General features: G+C 42.0%; 1 protein-coding gene across 1 annotated transcript; it reads right to left on the bottom strand.

Annotated features, from left to right (window-relative positions):
- Positions 1-3,131: 3,131 nt before the first annotated feature.
- On the bottom strand, positions 3,132-20,859 carry GTF2A1L (general transcription factor IIA subunit 1 like). The gene is made up of 8 exons (XM_034764281.1): positions 20,792-20,859; positions 17,873-17,974; positions 17,434-17,557; positions 14,107-14,162; positions 12,483-12,576; positions 8,351-8,952; positions 3,219-3,500; positions 3,132-3,152 (listed from the first exon to the last, which is right to left on the bottom strand). Exons 1-8 carry the CDS (start codon positions 20,810-20,812, stop codon positions 3,132-3,134), a joined length of 1,302 nt encoding a protein of 433 aa, XP_034620172.1. The 5' UTR covers positions 20,813-20,859.
- Positions 20,860-21,548: the final 689 nt, after the last annotated feature.

The raw sequence follows: 21,548 nt of genomic DNA, 5'->3' as shown, positions 1-21,548 counted from the left end.
ACAATTTCCTGGTGCAAGTGCTGGAGGAACCAACTAGGGGCAGAGCTTTTCTTGACCTGCTACGCACAAACAGGGAAGAATTAGTAGGGGAAGCAAAAGTGGATGGGAACCTGGGAGGCAGTGACCATGAGATGGTAGAGTTCAGGATCCTGACACAAGGAAGAAAGAAGAGCAGCAGAATATGGACCCTGGACTTCAGAAAAGCAGACTTTGACTCCCTCAGGGAACAGATGGGCAGGATCCCCTGGGAGAATAACATGAAGGGCAAAGGGGTCCAGGAGAGCTGGCTGTATTTTAAAGAATCCTTATTGAGGTTGCAGGAACAAACCATCCCGATGTGTAGAAAGAATAGTAAATATGGCAGGCGACCAGCTTGGCTAAACAGTGAAATCCTTGCTGATCTTAAATGCAAAAAAGAGGCTTATAAGAAGTGGAAGATTGGACAAATGACCAGGGAGGAGTATAAAAATATTGCTCAGGCGTGCAGGAGTGAAATCAGGAAGGCCAAATCACACTTGGAGTTGCAGTTAGCAAGAGATGTTAAGAGTAACAAGAAGGGTTTCTTCAGGTATGTTAGCAACAAGAAGAAAATCAAGGAAAGTGTGGGCCCCTTACTGAATGAGGGAGGCAACCTAGTGACAGAGGATGTGGAAAAAGCTAATGTACTCAATGATTTTTTTGCCTCTGTCTTCACGCACAAGGTCAGCTCCCAGATTGCTGCACTGGGCAGTACAGCATGGGGAGAAGGTGACCAACCCTCTGTGGAGAAAGAAGTGGTTCAGGACTATTTAGAAAAACTGGACGTGCACAAGTCCATGGGGCCGGATGCGCTGCATCCGAGGGTGCTAAAAGAGTTGGCGGGTGAGATTGTAGAGCCATTAGCCATTATTTTTGAAAACTCATGGCGATCGGGGGAGGTCCCAGATGACTGGAAAAAGGCTAATGTAGTGCCCATCTTTAAAAAAGGGAAGAAGGAGGATCCGGGGAACTACAGGCCAGTCAGCCTTACCTCAGTCCCTGGAAAAATCATGGAGCAGGTCCTCAAGGAATCAATTATGAAACATTTAGAGGAGAGGAAAGTGATCAGGAACAGTCAGCATGGATTCACGAAGGGGAAGTCGTGCCTGACTAACCTAATTGCCTTCTATGATGAGATAACTGGCTCTGTGGATGAGGGGAAAGCAGTGGATGTGTTATTCCTTGACTTTAGCAAAGCTTTTGATACGGTCTCCCACAGTATTCTTGCCACCAAGTTAAAGAAGTATGGGCTGGATGAATGGACTGTAAGGTGGATAGAAAGCTGGCTAGATCGTCGGGCTCAACGGGTAGTGATCAATGGCTCCATGTCTAGTTGGCAGCCGGTTTCAAGTGGAGTGCCCCAAGGGTCGGTCCTGGGGCCGGTTTTGTTTAATATCTTTATTAATGATCTGGAGGATGGTGTGGACTGCACTCTCAGCAAGTTTGCAGATGACACTAAACTAGGAGGCGTGGTAGATACACTAGAGGGTAGGGATCGGATACAGAGGGACCTAGACAAATTAGAGGATTGGGCAGAAAAAAACCTGATGAGGTTCAACAAGGACAAGTGCAGAGTCCTGCACTTAGGACGGAAGAATCCCATGCACTGCTACAGACTAGGGACCGAATGGCTAGGTAGCAGTTCTGCTGAAAAGGACCTAGGGGTCACAGTGGACGAGAAGCTGGATATGAGTCAACAGTGTGCTCTTGTTGCCAAGAAGGCTAACAGCATTTTGGGCTGTATAAGTAGGGGCATTGCCAGCAGATCGAGGAATGTGATCGTTCCCCTTTATTCGACATTGGTGAGGCCTCATCTGGAATACTGTGTCCAGTTTTGGGCCCCACACTACAAGAAGGATGTGGAAAAATTGGAAAGAGTCCAGCGGAGGGCAACAAAAATGATTAGGGGTCTGGAGCACATGACTTATGAGGAGAGGCTGAGAGAACTGGGATTGTTTAGTCTCCAGAAGAGAAGAATGAGGGGGGATTTGATAGCAGCCTTCAACTACCTGAAGGGGGGTTCCAAAGAGGATGGAGCTCGGCTGTTCTCAGTGATGGCAGATGACAGAACAAGGAGCAATGGTCTCAAGTTGCAGTGGGGGAGGTCCAGGTTGGATATCAGGAAAAACTATTTCACTAGGAGGGTGGTGAAACACTGGAATGCGTTACCTAGGGAGGTGGTGGAGTCTCCTTCCTTGGAGGTTTTTAAGGCCCGGCTTGACAAAGCCCTGGCTGGGATGATTTAGCTGGGAATTGGTCCTGCTTTGAGCAGGGGGTTGGACTAGATGACCTCTTGAGGTCCCTTCCAACTCTGATATTCTATGATTCTATGATTCTAACCCCAAGTTTGAGAACCCCTGATCTAGTGTGACATCCTGTGTAATGCAGGCCATAGAACTTTGCTGAATTAATTCCTATTTGAATTTGAGCATATCATTTTTTTAAATCTTTTCTTAAGATCTCCAGCCACTGGATCTTGTTATAGCCTCATCTACTAAACCGAAAGGCTATTATCAAATTTTGTTTCCCACATAAAGGACTTATAGACTGTGATCAAGTCATCCTTGGTTAAGCTAACAGATTGAGCTCCAGGAGTCTACTACTATAAAGATATGTTTTCCAATTCTTTAATAATTCTCGAGGCTCTTAGCTGAAACCCTTCCAATTTATCAATATTCCACTTTAATTGTGGATATCAGAGTAGCGTAGCAGTCGTACTAGTGCCAAAACTCTATATTCCCCCATTTATACATCCAAGGATCACATTAGCCCTTTTGGCCACAGCGTTGCACTGGGAACTTATGTTTAGATGATTATCTACCATGACCCCAAAATGTTTTCCCAGAGTCACTGCTTCCCAGGATAGAGGCCCAGGATGAAATCCTGAGCCTCCTTAAACGAATAGCAAAAGTCCCTTTGATTTCAGTGAGGCCAGAATTTCACTCCCAGACTCAAGTTTTGGTAATTAAAAGCATGTTAATTCATCCAATAAGCAACAGATATCACAGCAACTCCTCCTATTTTTTATGGTCTGCCCAAGAAGCTCTCAAACCACCCCATAGCTATTACATTCTGCTCTGAAAACACAGTTTAACCATGTATTCTGCCTCAATCTACCAGTGGATATTCTGGATCTAAGCAACCAGACATGCAGATAGGCACATTACTCTGACTTGCTTTAGAATGTTTAAACTAATTACCTCCTCAATTATGTCTATTTGGGGCTCTTCAGTATCACTGCTGCCGCTGGATTCAGCATTTGAAATACTGTCACCTTCTTCATCTTCCTCCTCCTCCAACACTTTCAGATCCTCCGCATCAATAATACCAATAAATTCATTTTCTTCCACATCTCTTGTACTTTCTGTTTCCTCCTTAGGAAAAACATCATCAATTCCATCTAGCTGAATGATCCCTTCAATGTCACTGCAGATCTCCTTTTCTGTCCGTATGTCAGATTCCATCAGTACAGTAGGTTCCATCTGACAGGAATAAGAAGGTTCAAAAAGAGCTTGACAAGAGGTCGGATTTTTCACAAGAACTCAACACCCAACAGCTCCCATTTTTTTCTAGGAGATCTGTTGGGTACTAAGTTTGAAAAACTTGTCACCTTATTTAGGTGTTTAAATGGGAGTAGAGCTCTTTTTAAAAAAAAAAAAAAAAAAGTCAAGCCCCAATTATGAGAGCTGAGCACTTTTGAAAATCTGGTCATATATACATTTTCCTGAAATGAACCCCATTTCAAATACTTGTTCAATAATATGAAATCTGTTTTTCCAGACATGGTTTTTAAATACGGTCTCTAATACTCAAAGCAAATTTCCCTTTTAAAAAAAAAAAATCAATAGATATTAGAACTGTTAAAAAAAAATCAGAATTTCTGTTCCAAGGGAAAATTCTGACATTTGGAAAAAAAATAATTCTGATTCAGAATAAAAAGTAACGATGCCAAAAATTCAAAAAACTCTTGCAAAATATAATTTCCAAAAATACTCTGGTCAGGTAAACTGAAATGTTTCATTTAGTTAAAATCTCATTGTTTTGATTTGATTTTTTCATATATTATTTTAAAATTAAGGTTTACTATATTTTAATATCTTATAAAAATTTAAAAAGTTGTGTTAATGAAAGTCATTTTGAAATAAAAACATCAAAATGCTTTGTTTCAATTTTTTTCTAAATAAAGTTTTGTTAAAAACAAAACGCTCAGTGGAACGTTTCAATTTCAACTAACTGAAAATTTTCTGATGGACAAGTTTTCCATTAGAAAATACCATCTAGCGACAACATATATGTATCTATGTATAGGCAATTCCTTGATACCAAAGCATCCATTGCATCAAAACACATTGATAACTTTCAGGAATGAATACCTTAGAGCTTGTCTTCACATACAGAGCTACAGCGCCGCAGCTGCATTGCTGTAGTGCATTAGTAAAGATGCTACTATGCCAACAGGAGAGCTTCTCCCATCAGCGTAGTTAATCTGCCTCTCAGGGAGGTGGTAGCTTCTCCCATTGATATAGCTCTCTCTACACAGAGGGTTAGAGGTCAGTATAACTGGGTCACTCAGGGGTGTGGATATATACCAATATAGGTCTATAGTGTAGATGTGGCCTTAGGTTTGGTCTACACCTGTGCCTCTCAAGCTTTCCAGACTATTGTACCCCATTCAGGAGTCTGATTTGTCTTGTATACCCACAAGTTTCACCTCACTTCAAAACTACTTGCTTACAAAATCAGACGTAAAAATACAAAAAAGTTTAACAGTTCACTATTACTGAAAAATTGCTTACTTTCTCATTTTTACCATATAATTATAAAATAAATCAATTAGAATATAAATATTGTACTTCCATTTCAGTGTATAGTATATAGAGCAGTATAAACAAGTCATCATCTGTATGAAATTTTAGTTTGTACTGATTTCGCTAGTGCTTTTTATATAGCCTGTTGTAAAACTAGGCAAATATCTAGATGAGTTAATGTATCCCCCGGAGGACTTTTGCGTACCTCTGGTTGAGAGCCAATGGTCTACACTACCAACTTATGTTAATATAACTACATTGCTCAGGGAGGTGAAAAATCCACACCCCTGAGTGACGCAGTTATTACTGACCTACCCCCTCCCCCCCAGTGTAAACAGAGCTACTGCCTTTTAGGGAGGTGGATTAACTACGCCAATAGGAGAAGGCCTCCTGTCAGCATAGTAGCATCTTCACTAACGTGCTACAGTGCTGCAGCTGCAGCACTGTAAGTGTAGACAAGTCATAGAATCATAGAAGATGAGGGTTAGAAGAGACCTCAGGAGGTCCAACCCCTGCTCGAAGCAGGACCAATCCCAACTAAATCATCCTTGTCCTCAGTTTATACCACAGTGGGCCAAATTCTGCAGCGGTAGGTAGAAACTGACTACAATTGATAGAGGGCTTAATCTAATGCCAGTTCAGTCACTGGAAAGGCTGCTATTGACTTCAATGGGTTTTGGATCAGGACCTCAAAGCACTGAGACAGAACAACTAAAAGTCATATATGCAACTCAGTAGTTCCCACATCTTAACAGTAGAAAGGGGTATTTAATATAGTCTGAATAGTCATTCAATCTATAAAACATATGTATTGAAAAAGTCTACCATAACAAAAGCCCAGGAGTCAGGTTTGCTATCTCTTGCAATCTTAGCATGAGTCTCACAAAATTTGGTGTTTTATTTAAAAAGTGGTTTTTTATACAATACATGAGAATTTCACTTGAAAAGCAAAACAAAAAGTCCATGTTTTTATCACTCATGGATGTGGAGAAAAGCTTGAAAATGTGACCTGAGCACAAACAAGATATTGTATAACTGCTCATTCAGGGAGTACTGTCCATCCTGTGCCCTGAATAAGGCAGGAGTCCTCTAGTCTTTAATTACATGGTCACATAGGCTCATAATGAATACACAACCTTCATTCTGGCTTTGGGCCCTTAATAATGTTCTTATAACAGTTTTTGTTTTTCTGTGTAATAATTATATGGGTTGTTTATTGAAGGGTTCTGCTGACATGAGCCATGAAACCAAAGCTTGGAGTTGTCCGCTCATGTCATCAGAACCTTACAAATGGGCCTTATGTCCATTCAGGTTGTGGACTCTTACAATAATGAAGCCTTCAATGAGACCAGAACTGGATTCCAAGGCCAAGATTTTAAGAAGTAACTAGTGATTTTCATAGCCTAACATGAAACACCTTAATAGGAGCCTGCATTTTCTGAAAAATCAGGACCCTTAAATAGTGACAAGGTGGTCACCCAAAAATTGAGACATTAGTCATTTTTGAAAATGCAGCTTATAACAGGGGTGTGCAAACTTTTTGGCCCTAGGGCCACATTGGGTACAGAAATTGTATGGAGGGATGGGTAGGGGAGGCTATGCCTCCCCAAACAGCGAGGTGTGGCCTGGTCCCCGCCCCCTATCCAGCACCCCAGAATCCCCACCCTCATCTAATCCTCCCCTGCTCCCTACCCCTGACTGAACCCTGGGACTCCTGCATCTTATCGAAACACCCCTGTTCTCTGTCTCCTGACCATCCCCTATCCAATTTCCCCTGCTCCCCACCCCCTTACCATCTCCCTGGGGCCTCCCGCCCCCTATCCAACCCTCCCTGCCCCACTTTACCTGTGGTGTGGGGGAAAGGGGAGGGGTCAGTCCTTTCCCTGTGCGTTTCCCCGGCTTGTTTGGCTGCTCTCCTGGCAGTCGGGCAGGGCTCTCTCCCTGTCTGGGCTTGGTTGCTGGGGACAGGGACCAAGCATTCTGGGGGTGGAGGGAGGCCCTGGCTTGCTCTGTCCCTATCCCCAGCAGAAGGGCCCAGGCCCCTTGACTGCCCCCCTGCAACTCCCCCTGCTCCCCACCCCCGACCATGTTGCCCTGGAGCACCAGGTCTGGCGGCGCTATAGCCGTGCCATGCAGCCGGAGCTGCAGCCACGCTGCCCAGGTGCTGGGGGGAACTGTGACTGCGAGGGAGGGAAGCAGAAAGGGAGAGGCCAGGGATTAGCCTCCGCCCCGCTCACAACGCTGCCGGGGAGTTGGGCTGGCTCCTCCACAAGCCTGTCCTGATCCCGCTCCCTGGCAGGAGCTCAGGGGCCAGAGAGAAGGGTCCAGCGGGCCGGATGTGGCCCACGGGCTGTAGTTTGCCCCCCTGTCTTATAATCACTAGTACTAAATGATTCTAAGAGCTTAATAAGGGGGGAATCCGAGTCTTCAATCATCTAGAATCATTTAGGATGTTCCACAGAATTCAACACTGTAATAAAGATTAAAAACCCACACACTTCTGAGATACAACATTGAAATATTATTGCATTATTCTGTACTTCTGGGATCCTTCTTTTTGACCATTCTTCTAACCCTTCCAGACCATATCAGTTTGTTTCAAAACCAGGTTCCATATAGAGCTGACTGAATAATGCAGAATGTGTTCCATTAGTCTTTGTTCGTGATTTTAAATGAATTTACCTTTATCACATTTGTGCACTCTGAATATTTCAGTGATTGGGGTTTTCCAGGCAACAGTTGTTGCCAAATGCAATTTTAACCAGAAAAGCCTCTGCCTTCATCTGATCAAGGTATAAAACCAATACCACATGGCTTACAAGACAAAAATCACAGCTAAGCAGCTTGAATTTAAAATATTTGTAATAAATTCATGGAGTACACAATTTAGATAGTTCAAACAAATAAATTCAAGAAAACCACAACCTGCTTGTGGACATTCCATAAATTATAAAAGAGACTCTTTAATGAAATCAGCGATCTAATACAAATTATTTGCACAGCATTAGTTGAATGATGATTGTATTTCCCTCAATTAAAAACACTTAAGTTTTCACTCATATCACAATATAACTTGTGGATTCTGAATGTGAGTACATAGTCTGAAAGGAATTCCTCCTCATTTGCTAGCCAAATCGTATTAAAAAGGCAATTTGCCCACCATGGCTTGGATCTGACCTATGATTTCAAAGTCACAATGATATGGCAGTTTTAAAAAAGATCATTGGTATGAACATTCCTATTTAATCTACATATTTCAGCAATGTTCATACATGAAAACCAGAAAGTAAAAATGAATAGGTCATTCGTGTTGTCCAAACGAAGTGAAGTGTAATGTATGCGATTTGCTTATAAGTTAGATTCTTGAAGTTTTCCGTTTTTAAAATGTAGTGGTGCTGTTAGTAACAAACAGATTTGTTTTATAGTGTTGCTTTAATATACTGATTCTTCAGATAAGTATCTACTTTCAGATATTTTCACCAAGTTAAAGTTCATTACAAATTTTTAAACAATGAAGGTCCTACCTCTTCAGTGACAGAAATGCTGTCCTGCTCTTTTAGAAGGGTACTAGCATCCAAGCCATTACCCAGAATAATCATCTCAATGATATCATCAGACACCTGTTGCTGCACTGAATCTTGTAGCTCTGTGGATAATTGGTCTTGCACACTCCGAGTTATGCTGAATGAACTGCTTGCAATTGGTTCAGTGGTAGAATCCATTTCAGAGGATTTTGAAGTAAACACAGCTGTTTGAAGGTTGGTGTATTGGAAATATTCTGTTGAGTTTGCCTGATGATTCAAAATTGTATTAGTTGTAACTTGCTGCTGACTCCTAGTAGGTTGCTGTAATAGAGTAGCATTTGCAGAGTTTTCCGAGTGTTTTGCTTCCACTCCCCTTTGTTGCAGTACAGTGGGCTGCTGGAGTGGGGCTTCCTGGGTTTGTAGTCTTTCAGCAGTTGCTGGAACAGAAGATGCATTCACCTGTGCAACAGTGGCAATACTGGCCTGCAGTACTGAAGGCTGCCCAAGCTGCTGAAATATTTGCTGAATAGGATGCTGCAGAATACTTGTACCTCCTGGGGCCTGTGTAACCATAACAGGCATATTTACCTTATAGAGGTGCCCTATAGAGAGAAGTATTAACAGTGGATTATTAAAGCTATCTGTTGGGAGTTAAGCTGATGCTGACTTACTGTTATCAGTGTTAGAATTCAGATGCCAGAACTGCCTATTCCCAACTTCATTCAGTTATACTTTCTACATTGGCCTTAAAATAGTATGAAATCACCATACAAACCAACCATCAAAAGGCTCTGGAGTTGGAGACACCACACTCCTATTTTGCAGCAGCACAAGGGCAGGGGCCAATGTTCCCTCTAATTTTTTCCATCCATGTGCAGAATAAATTTTGTTATGTGCACCAAGGTATGTGTTGTTAGGCAAGAGTTAAAAATTCAGTTAGCCGCTGAGGCAGAAACCAGCATAACTAACAAACAGGCCTACCAGAGGCCCAAGGACAATGGCAGCTGTAAACACTTGATAACTTAAATGGTCAGATGACTGCCCAGTAACTCGGCCTCTCAGTAAGAAAACAGTACAAACCCTCCACAGCTCTCCGGATATCTGTGGACACTCACTCCTACTCCCACCCCCACCCCTTTGCCTTAAGGATATTCACAAATAATTAATGTAATCAGAATGGTTTCTATGCATATGTTCTGTTCCTGTCATTATCATGTTAAGTGTTTTCTCTCTCTCTCTCTGAAACAATGTTTGTCTCTGAAAGAACAAAATAAATGCAAATAGATTAATAAGAAAATGTATATAACTGGTCACTGTAACATCATACTTTTAAAGCTGTTTATCAATCTTCCCAGTGCTGTGAATAAACGTCTTCAGTATTGTCTGTGCTGCCTGATTCTTCCATCAACCTAGCTACCGCCTCTCAGGGAGGGGGATTACTACGCTTAGGGGAGAAGCCCTCCCATCAGCATAAGTAGTGTCTACGCTAAAGTGCAAAAGCAGTGCAGCTGCACCACTAGCATTTTAAATTTAGACATAGCTTGAGGCAGGAGACAGAACCACCACCACTTCCAGCAGTGTTTGGAGAGAGTACTCTGCTAAAAATCTCAGCACCTGGGCTTAGAGGCTGAACTACCAATATATTTTCCCTTACTGGTGGCCTATTAATAAGTTTTCCAAAGGGCTGAAGTGGTAAAATGTATGGGTACCATTAAAGTCAGTAGATAGGACTCAATACACATAGGTAGATCTGATGGAGGAAGATGGTGTTATTTTACATTGCTGTTCTACTCTGAATAACAGTTTAAGAGAAAAGTGGTTACACCCATTGGTTTGGTTTGATTTATATTTGGGGAGACAGCTCCAGTCAGGCCAATGGGGCTGCATGAGGTGGAGGTGGGGGGCAATTCTACGCCTGCCCAAGAGTTGCAGTTTGAGGGGGACAATGCCCCTCTTCTACCCTCTCCCAGCCCCACAACTACTCCCATGGTTACACCACCGAGGGCTGCCTTCCCCTCAAAGTGCTCTGGTGCGTGCAAGGAGAGGGTTAATTTCTCCACACAGCCTTCTAGGTTATACTATGTAACCCTGTCAGAAAGAAAAGTGTGGGGACTGGGGATGGAGGGAATTGATCAAAACAAGCAGTTAAGGAAAATCCACCCTGACAAGGCAGAATCTGTCTGCACCTATTAGAGACTGGATAGACTATCTCCTTCAGGCAGGAGGAGGACATGCCCACATCTGGACTGACACAGCAGAACCTACAGCAGGAGCAGTATAACAAAGAGAATGGCGTCCAGGGCCGGCTCCAGGGTTTTGGCCGCCCCAAGCGGCCCAACTAAAAAAAAAAAAAAAAAAAAGAGTCACGATCGCGATCTGCGGCGGCAATTCAGCGGGAGGTCCTTCGCTCCGAGCAGGAGTGAGGGACTGTCCACCGAATTGCCGCCGAACAGCTGGACTTGGACCCCTCTCTGAAGTGGCCACCCCAAGAACCTGCTTGGTAAGCTGGTGCCTGGAGCCGGCCCTGATGGCGTCACCTGGGAATGATGTTAAATAACATTGCAGGGGTGGCACTATTACATGCTGCAGATTTAACAGACACTGTAACTGGTCAATAGGAGTCACTTTATAAGCAGCTACAGGTTCAGAAAGACAGGAGTATAATTTGTGTTATCCACCAATGCTTTACTTTGGCATCCAGTTTACACCCCATGCACTTGTGATCGTCTTTCGAGATCTGTTCATAGTTGTAGCCCATGAGGTCAGTTTGCTAGCTTGCTATATTGCATAATGTGTTTTCTTCATTGGTTTGATTGATTATATTATTTTCTTGGGTTTTGTTTATGCTGAATTCCATATTGTGTTATTTATAATAGTTATTCATAATAGTTGGCTGTAACGCAAGGAACCTACAGGCCAATATCCTGTATGATTAGCTAGAGCAAGTCAATATGCATGTGGGTAATTTTCAGTGCCTAATAGTACTTCTGATAATTTTGTCTGTGCCCTACATGATGTACAGTAGACAAGAGGGAGGAGTCTTTGCTGGGTGTGTGCATTCAACATCTGCAAAATCTAAGCGGGGGAGGAGGGATAGCTCAGTAGTTTGAGCATTAGCCTGCTAAACCCAGGGTTGTGAGTTCAATCCTTGAGGGGGTCATTTAGGGATCGGGGGCAAAAATCTGTCTGGGGATTGGTCCTGGTCTGAGCAGGGGGTTGGACTAGATGACTTCCTGAGGTCCCTTCCAACCCTGATATTCTATGATTTAAATATGAGTGTTTGTAACCTTTGGCATAGATAAATGGCCTGCTGGTTACCCCTTTTGACTTTGGGGAACTGAACATGTTTACCGTAGATCTGGAACAGACTGGTAACCACAGGGTACACCGCAGAACATGGAAGTCATAAGTTAGGCCAAGGGTAATGGTTTCGGGGATGACAATCAATATTAATACATATGACTATATGTCATAATATGATACTCTATAGAGTAAGTGTACCCAAAGATTTATTTAGGTGAGGAAATAAGATTTGGGCATGGTTGGGCCTTGATTAAGGTAGTGTCAGGACCCTATAAGAGGGCAAACAACCAAGCAGGAGGGTCGCTCTTTCCTATCTTCTATCAAGCTATCAGCTCAACTTTGCAATATAGCTTAGCTATTCAACACTCGAACCTAATCCCTACCAACTTGGGAAGCCTGGACCATCAAATTCATTGGGCATGTGAGAGACAAGGTTTGTCCTCTGTCTCCCACTACCAGGTCTTCAGGGAAGGATGTAAGAATGCTAGTTTAAGTAGTCTTTTAGCATAGAGATGTTACCACCAGAGGTCATAGAATTGTATTACTTCTTTGTGACTCTGTTTTATATGGTTTATTATTCTTTCATTCATTTTAATAAAGATCTTAACAATTTGGTATTGTCCTCAGTATAAGTGTCCTTGCTACACAACCTGAGGGTCCTCTCACGACGTCGAACTCTGCGTTCTCTAACCCTGTAGCCTGAATTGGGACAAGAACCTAAATATCTTCTGGTCAGACATTGGCGAGCCATAATAAACTAGCCCATAAATTCAGGTCAACACACTATGTACTAAAACTGGTGTCTGAGTTCAGCTTTTCTTAATCTTACCAGATGCAGTCTGTAGCGTTACTCCAGCAGGTACATGGATAGGATAAGCGATACCCGAAGGGAGAGTCAAAGTTGCACCGGTTCGTGAAGCATCCTAGACACACAGCAGATTTACTAGAGAAATTAAGTTGCGTTTCGTGCTCTATCCTTTGAGGCCCTAACAGTCATACTTAGCAAAATGCAGCTCAAGAAATCTAAGTTACAGTCTTTCCCCATGATCATCCCTACTGAAAAATGGTTTTGACCCTTAAGCTACAGCAAGGTGAGCAGTATTTTGTAATGAAATGCTTAAGAAAATTAGACTTGTCTTGAGTACCTCCCCATTTACATGCTCCCTGCCCAATATGCCCCTTCCCTTTCCTGCACCTATGTACTCTCTAGGGAAAACTCCTCCTTGCAGCCCCTCACTCTGCACCTCAAGCACCAGTATACTACTTTTCCCCCATAATATCCACTGTTTGAAGAGCCTCCTGCATTCCAATATTAACAGTATGTGAATACGAGGCAGCCCTACCACCACCCAAATAAATCAACATGTCCCCCCACCACAATGCACATCCACAAAGCCCTCTACTAGGGCAGCTGAGCCTGTTTCCAGGATTCCCTGCTTCACAGGGTGTCACTCCACCAATACACCTAACTTCTAAAAATGGCAGCCATCCCTTCCACTAATTTTCAACAGTTGCTCTAACAGCAGAGCAGCCAGGAACACCCATCCCCCCCCTTTACTCCATTGGCAACGGTGATTGCTCTGAAGGGGTCTCTAGAGACAGCTAGATTTGAAAGGTTTTAATCACAACTATAAGGACTAAATTTTATGTTTTCTTTTTTTATTTTTAAATCATAGAATATCAGGGTTGGAAGGGACCTCAGGAAGTCATCTAGTCCAACCCCCTGCTCAGACCAGGACCAATCCCCAGACAGATTTTTGCCCCCGATCCCTAAATGACCCCCTCAAGGATTGAACTCACAACCCTGGGTTTAGCAGGCTAATGCTCAAACTACTGAGCTATCCCTCCTCCCCCGCTTAGATTTTGCAGATGTTGAATGCACACACCCAGCAAAGACTCCTCCCTCTTGTCTACTGTACATCATGTAGGGCACAGACAAAATTATCAGAAGTACTATTAGGCACTGAAAATTACCCACATGCTGTCCAGAGCAGGGGTGGGCAAACTTTTTGGCCCGAAGGCCACATCTGGGTGGGGAAATTGCATGCAGGGCCATGAATGTAGGGATGGAGCAGGGGGTTGGGGTGCTGGAGGGGGTGCGGAATGTAGGAGGGGGCTCAGTGCGGGGGGTTGCCATGCAAGAGAGGTGCGGGGTGCAACAGGGGGCTCAAGGCAGAGGGTTGGGGTGCAGGCTGCAGCCCAGCGCTGCTTATCTTGAGTGGCTCCGGGGTGGCAGCAGCACGCAGCGGGGCTAAGGCCGGCTCCCTGCCTGCCCTGGTCCCGCGCCACTCCCGGAAGCGGCCGGCACCACGTCCCTGTGGCCCCTGGTCTAGAGCATCTAGACACTTCCGCCTCCCACTAAGCCCTTTAAAACATGCAAAGAGCCTTAACTTTTTCATTTAGCGTGTTAAATATCGTAAAGTTAGAAATAAAATAGCATTAAAATTACATACCAGGTCTGCTGTTGTGAATTGTTGAATACCTCTGCCAGCAGGGATGACTAAAGAAGCTACACAGAAACAGTAAGTATTACACAAAAACAAAGATACACTGATATAGGTACACCAAAGAATTAGCATTCAATTTCATACACATTGTAGCTTCTGTCAACACAAACTACATTGAGGACAAGACAAATTACTTAATAATCGGTGTTACAGCGATAAATATATTTTAAGTGAACAATCCTGAACACTGCTGAACACATTTGCCATTATTTAATATTTCAGCAAGTCTTCCTTATACTAAATCTAGAATATTTATAAGTACTGTTATTCACAAGACCTTGCTGAGTTAAGTAGATTGAAGAGTTAAATTAGAAGATTTTTTTGGAGTTGCACTGTAGAAATTAAGTTTGGCATTTCTATTTATTACACCACCATTTTAACCTGACGGAACAAACTTATATCAAGTGTACTGCATTGTCAACACTAGGAAAATTTGTAAGCAATTTTCTGCACCGGTGCAGCTCCAATAATGCTAGCAGCAGAAGCAGGATGGGATTTTTCAGAGCACTCAGCATTGGTTTATCTGCTCCCATTATAGTCAATGGTAAAACTCTCATTGACTACAACAGGAACAGAATTAGACCAGTGCTAACCACTTTTGAAAATCCTGCTTAAAGCATAAACAGAGTCCATACATTTTTACAGTTGTGTTACCTGTAATAGAGCCTCTTCTACCCTAAGTATTTCCCGCCTCTACTTGAAAAGTTAGAATGCTTCCTATAGTGAGTGAATCTAGAACCCTTGGGCCAGGTTAAATAAATAATGCCTCTCTACCTAGCATATATAAATTGATACATTTATAAATGGGATCGTACAATGAAGTTGCCTGCAACTCATTGGGGACAGGACTCAATGCCCAGGAGTACTATGTCCCTGTATATTTATTATTATTACATCTAAAAATACTACTACATTAATAAAACATTAATGTTACACAATCAAGCACTCAAAAAATTAGGAAATACCAGAATCAAAGTTGCCCGTTCAACCTTTAATTGGTCACTTATGCATATATATTATGATACAATCTTGACTTACACATTCACATACTATTTTTTCCACTAGATCCCTGTCTCTGCTGTCAATGCTCTCTCACAGTAGGGGGACCCTCAATTGCTGATCTAGGCAGCTTTAAGTACTCTTGGAACCATCAGAGTGGTGCAAAGGGACTTAAAGGACTAAGATCTGTCCCTAAAACCAAATACTAGGGCTGTCAATTAACTGCAGTTAACTCATGCGATTAACTCAAAAAAATTAAGCACAATTTTAAAAAATTATCGCGATTAATTGCAGTTTTAATTGCACTGTTAAACAATAGAATATCAATTGAAATGAAATATTTTGGATTTTTTCCTACATTTTCATATATATTGTATTCGGTGTTGTAACTGAAATCAAAATGTATATTTTTATTACAAATATTTGCACTGTAAAAATGATAAACAAAATAAATTGTATATTCACCTCATACAAGTACTGTAATGCAATCTCTATCGTGAAAGTACAACTTACAAATGTAGATTTTTTGTTACATAACTGCACTCAAAAAAAAAAAAAAAAATGTAAAACTTCAGAGCCTACAAGTCCACTCAGCCCTACTTCTTGTTCAGCCAATTGCTCAGACAAACAAGTTTGTTTACATTTACAGGAGATAATGCTGCCCAATTCTTATCTATGTCACCAGACAGTGAGAACAGGCATTTGCATGGCACTTTTGTAGCCGGTATTTACTTGCAAAGTATTTACTTGCCAGATATGCTCAACATTCATATTCCCCTTCATGCTTCAACCACCATTCCAGAGGACATGCTTTCATGCTGATGACGCTCATTGAAAAAATAATGTATTAATTAAATTTGTTATTGAACTGCTTGGGGCAGAATTGTATGTCCCCTTCTCTGTTTTATGCATTTTGCCATATAGTTCATGTTATAGCAGTCTCAGATGATGACCCAGCACATGTTCACTTTAAGAACACTTTCACTGCAGATTTCACAAAACGCAAAGAAGATACAAATGTGAGATTTCTAAAGATAGCTACAGCACTCGACCCAAGGTTTAAGAATCTGAAGTGCCTTCCAAAATCTGAGAGGGTAGAGCATTCTTTCAGATATCTTAAAAGAGCAACACTCCAATGTGGAAAATACAGAACCCGAACGACCAAAAAAGAAAATCAACCTTCAGCTGGTGGCATCTGACTCAGATAATGAAAATTAACATGTGTCAGTCCTCACTGCTTTGGATTGTTATCAAGCAGAACACGTCATCAGCATGGAAGCACGTCCCCTGGAATGGTGGTTGAAGCATGAAGGGACATATAAATCTTTAGTGCATCTGGCATGTAAATATCTTGCGATTTCAGCTATAACCGTGCCATGAGAACGCCTGTTCTGGCTGTCAGGTGATATTATAAACAAGAACCAGGCAGTATTATCTCCTGCAAATGTAAACAAACTTGTTTGTCTGAGCCATTGGCTTAACAAGAAGTAGGACTGAGTGGACTTGCAGGCTCTAAAATTTTACATTGCATTCAAAAATAAAACGGTTTTTTTGTACATAATTCTACATTTGTAAGTTCAACTTTCATGATAAAGAGATTGCACTACAGTACTTGTATTAGGTGAATTGAAAAATACTATTTCTGTTGTTTTTTTAACAGTGCAAATGTTTGTAATCAAAAATAAATATGAAGTGAGCACTGTACACTTTGTATTGTGTTGTAATTGAAATTAATATATTTGAAAATTTAGAAAACATCCACAAATATTTAAATAAATGGTATTCTATTATTGTTTATTCACGGGATTAATTTTTTTAATCGCTTGACAGCCCTACAAAGTACCTCTTTTTAGTTTGAATTATTCAATACTGGAACAATCTATTAAAAAACAAAAACTGAATTAGAATTAGTCCACATTGCTTATTTAAAACAAAACAAAAAACAAAAAAAAAACACTACAAATTTTAAGATGTGCTATACTTCTGGCCTAGAGAACAGAGGGATACTATTCTGATCTCATGTGCATCAGTGCAAATCTGAAGTAGCTCTACTGAACTCAAATATCTGGATTTACATTAGTGTGCCAGAACAGGATTTATCCCTTAGTGGGCCAAATTCTGCTTTCAGTTTCATAGTGTCTCTCATTCTAGATCTACACCAAAGTAAAAGAGAACAGAATTTGGCCCATCACACACACTTCAAATGAAGAGGTTATTGAAACATTGAACTAGTGTTAAATTGCAACTGTTGGCCTCTCACAAATAATATCCAACCTGTTGATGTCTGAAGTGTGCGATGTAAGTTGTGTGGCAACTGCAAGGTGAACTGGGGTGAATAGTGGCTATGTTTGAAGAAGCCTTCTGTTGCTTTAGACTGAGTCACCTTTGCTTCCCAAACCTGCGAAAAAGATGTTAAGAAAATTATTAAGTCGCCCAAATCATCCATTAATATATTTAAAGTTTTCAGGCACTTTAACTATTCAGGATAATCCTGAAAACTGAATGGTTGAATCTAAGAAACCATTCAACAGCAGAATGTTAAGAATAAGTACCAGATTTGGACTCCAATTCATGTTTCTCAGGATATATGTATTTCTCTTTGATTTTGATGGAAGGTACCTGTATCCTGTGGGGCCTTAGAAAAATAAGGACAGGTAGAAGAAGATATCCCAAGAAAAAGATTGTAAATCAAAGAAACAATTATCCAACAAACCTGCTTCAAGTCTTTCAAGACCTGTTCCTCCACACCTTCTTCTGCAAAGAGTTCCCAGACACCTTCAATCACATCTTCAATAATAGATCTGTAGAGTTTAGGCTGAATAAAACACAATTCAGAGAATTTAAAACACAGGCTGACATTTGCTGTAGCTCCAAGTGAAGTACAGACTCTCTGACTAGAGGTAGGATTTGTAAGCTGGCTTTGTGAGCCATATTATAAAATGAACAGATCCAGGAGACAGTACCATTTGTGGCTGAAGTTTCTGGCCCATGCAACTGCTGGGATAACTAGATAGGCCAGAACATTTTTCCTCTACCAAATCACTTATGGCACTGTAGAATGAAAAACTAACAATAAAATATCAAAGGAAAAATTAGAATTTTGGCCTGCATTTTAGATTTCTTTTAATTTAGTTATTTTTAGCTATAACATCCAGCAAGAGTCCTAAAATCATTAGGAGAACAATTCCAGCATATTCTCAAACTAGCATGTTCTGTTTCAGGCTAGCATTTGCTGTGTAAGACCATTAAAGTAGCACTGGCTAAAGCTACACAAAGAAGCTCTAGGAAGAAACAAACAATATAAGGAAGAAAATAAAAAACACACTTTCTAGTTTGGCTAGTTTCTAGAACATGAGCAGCTTCAGTTGTGAGCCAAATACAGAGAGTAGAGACTGTTGCTTATGGCTATGATTGTAATAGCTATTTTGCTGCTAACTCGTGTTATAACAATACAGTTATCAATACATAATTTCAGATTAGAAGAAAACTGCAATGTGACTTTTTCAAAAATTGCAATAAAAATAGGAAGAAAAACCCAATGTAATCTGAATGTAATTACACTGAAGTCAATGCATTTGATCAGTTTATGTCATCAGAATCAGACCTGGAGAAGATTTTTTGCCCCTCTGCTCAGGCTAATAGTTTCTCTTTTAGGTCACAATCCTACAGCCAGATTCCCAAGTGCAGACTGAAAACAGGGCTTTGTGCAGGCTGAAGGGTTCACCTACATGGATCTGATTGCAAGGTTATGGCCCTCAATTGCTAAAAGCTGTTTTAATCAGAACAGTGATTACTACGAAGTACACCATGTGCTGACATTAGGCTAGAACCTGAACCTTTAGCCAATCTTTGAAGTGTTAGGATTCTAAATCTTCATAGTTCGCTTTTTTTTTTTTAAATCTTAATGTTAAAAATAAACCTACTATCTCGTTATTGTAAAATTAGGATGTGTGAAATAAAATGATTTTCAAGTGAAACATATCTGAGGGCATGAAGCTGTTGTGAAGTAACTAATTACTTCTACCTAAAAAGCAATCAGCCCACGTCAATGGTCTCACAACACCACCATACACAGCCATGTGGGAGAGGGTGGGTGGCAGTAAAGGCAGATGACAATAAAGATCTTAGAAAAATTCAAAGGTACATTTCAACATATCAGCTGTAGAAAAAAATAAAATCAGCTCTTGCACAATTATAGTCAAGAACTTCAAATGGCCTCCCCCTGCCAATTCACTAGACATCTTGAGATTAAATTATTGTAAAACAAACACTTTGCTTTCAAATGATCTAATTCTCAAAGGAAACTGACCAAGTTATATTTTATTATGCAAAGTCTTAAAAAAGTTAAAAGTCTTATTCTGATATATGTTTCAAACAGGATCCTAAATGGTAACCTCACAATTCCAACACTAAATACTGTACTTACAACATGATCACAATTATCATAGAGCATGTATATTAGTGTGCTTTACTCTTATCTCACAGATACAACTGTCACACCATGAGGTCAAATAGATCAATAATTGTCATGTCTTGAAATGAGTTTTCAGCTTTCCTAAAAAAAAACATGCAGTGTTGGGGGAGTGATGAAGTGGGAGTGAATGTAACAAAATAAAAAGGAGGGTGGAAATGATTAAGGCCCCAATCCTAAAAACTTTAAATCTCCATGACTTCAATGGGAGTATTTATATCTTAAAGTTAAAGCGACACAACAGTTATTTCTGATGTGCTAGATGCTTTCCAAACACTCAAGAAGGATGTTCCTGTGGGAGGCTCACAAAGGAAGCTCAAAAACAGGGCATAAGAAAGTAAGTTTGAGTGAAGGATTCAGATTTCTCCCTAGCACCAGCTAACTAATTTCAGGAAAATAAGAGATATTTATCCAAACTAGGTCAGATTTATTCAAAAACTATATAATAACTGTCAACATCACACGATTAATGCTTTTACTCAATCACACACAAAACAGTTTTGTTTTGTTTTTTTAATAAAGAAGGCTTCCAGGGCTTTCAAACTAAACTCTAGTCTCCAGATTTTATTTTAAAAGTCCATTTCTAATTTTAGCAACAAGAACAACAAATTGAGGCAATCACTAAATCAAAACCGAGTCTGATAGACTTTTGCTTGATTGCACAAACCATGTCGGTGTTCTGTTAATAACTGAAGGCCTTTAATGCTATCACACGAGAGGATAAATAGTATCTGATGCCCCTTTCTTGGTAATTCAGGTCTCAAACGCGAGGTCTACACGCAGAGCTCGGGGATTGCGGTCTCCGCCAGGTGCATCGTTCCTTTTTCGTCTAGCTGTTATAGGGCAGGAGCTTGCAGCGTCTAGGCATAGCCTGGGCGGCACAAACCAAACACTGAACGTTTCCCACTTTCGTCTGTACACCAAGTGGGACCCCGCTCGCTCAGCATAACAGCGGGGGGAGGGGCAATCCATCTGCCCCCTCTGGGCAGAGCCCTGGGCGACGGCCTGTCACAGGGCAGAGGGAAAAGGCATCCGGGACGTTCCTGTAAAACCCTAATATATCACACTACGGGCCGACCTGGGCAGACGGCTCCTTTTTCTCCTCTCTCCCCGTTTCCCTCCTGCCCCTCGGCGGGAAACCGCCCTGGTCCCGGCCCTTACCACGGGGTTTGCGTGAGCCATGGCTGCGCCGGCAAGAGACACGTCCCCTCCCCGCCAGAAAAGCGCTGCGCCCACATGGCTCAGCGTGTAACGTCCTGCGCAGCTGCTCGCTGCCGCCCCCTGCTGTTCCCATGGCAACTGACCCGGAGGTGTCGCGGCCTGACTATGCTGCTGCCCCACTGAGCCAGGACCCGGGACCGGATGGTGAAGAGCGCTCTGCTGTCCAGCAGCGGCCCTGGAGCAGAGCTCTCGGCAGGGCCGGCTCCAGGCACCAGCTTGGCAAGCAGGTGCTTGGGCCAGCCACTCCGGAGAGGGGTGGCAGGTCCAGCTATTCGGCGGCAATTCGGCGGACGGTCCATCACTGCTGCTCGGAGTGAAGGACCTCCCGCTGAATTGCCGCCGCAGATTGCGATTGCGGCTTTTTTTTTTTTTTTTTTTTGGCTGCTTGGGGCGGCCAAAACCCTGGAGCCGGCCCTGGCTCTCGGGGTCGCTTTGTGTGGCGACTGGCAACAGGACACTGCAGCAGCACGGCTAGGCACCACATGGCTCCAGCACCCAAAGCGGGGTCGAAGAAGACTCTGTTCAGGGCTGGCCAAAGGTAAATTGCTACGAGACCAACTGCTACGTCTTGTAGTCACCGTTGTGCTGTGATTCACTGCAAAACGATCCTGCTGTCACAACAGCATACCCCTGCGTGATGGCATTGCACTGAGACATTGGCACACCCAGATACACTGCAATACAGTGATGGCATCGC

The sequence above is a fragment of the Trachemys scripta genome, chromosome 3, assembly GCF_013100865.1.
Source record: "Trachemys scripta elegans isolate TJP31775 chromosome 3, CAS_Tse_1.0, whole genome shotgun sequence".
In the NCBI taxonomy this organism is placed as follows: Eukaryota; Metazoa; Chordata; order Testudines; family Emydidae; genus Trachemys; species Trachemys scripta.
This window is presented reverse-complemented; position numbering and strand designations above follow the sequence as displayed.

Bases quoted from the DNA above. Each gene is read 5' to 3' on its own strand.
- GTF2A1L (XM_034764281.1), bottom strand. From the start codon at position 20,812: ATGGCTCACGCAAACCCCGTG. The intron at 12,577-14,106 runs GTATGTAATTTT...CTGTGTGTCTAG, and splicing joins AATTCACAACAGCAGACCTG to GATGCTTCACGAACCGGTGC. The intron at 3,153-3,218 runs GTAATTAGTTTA...CTGGTTGCTTAG, and splicing joins AAATAGACATAATTGAGGAG to ATCCAGAATATCCACTGGTA.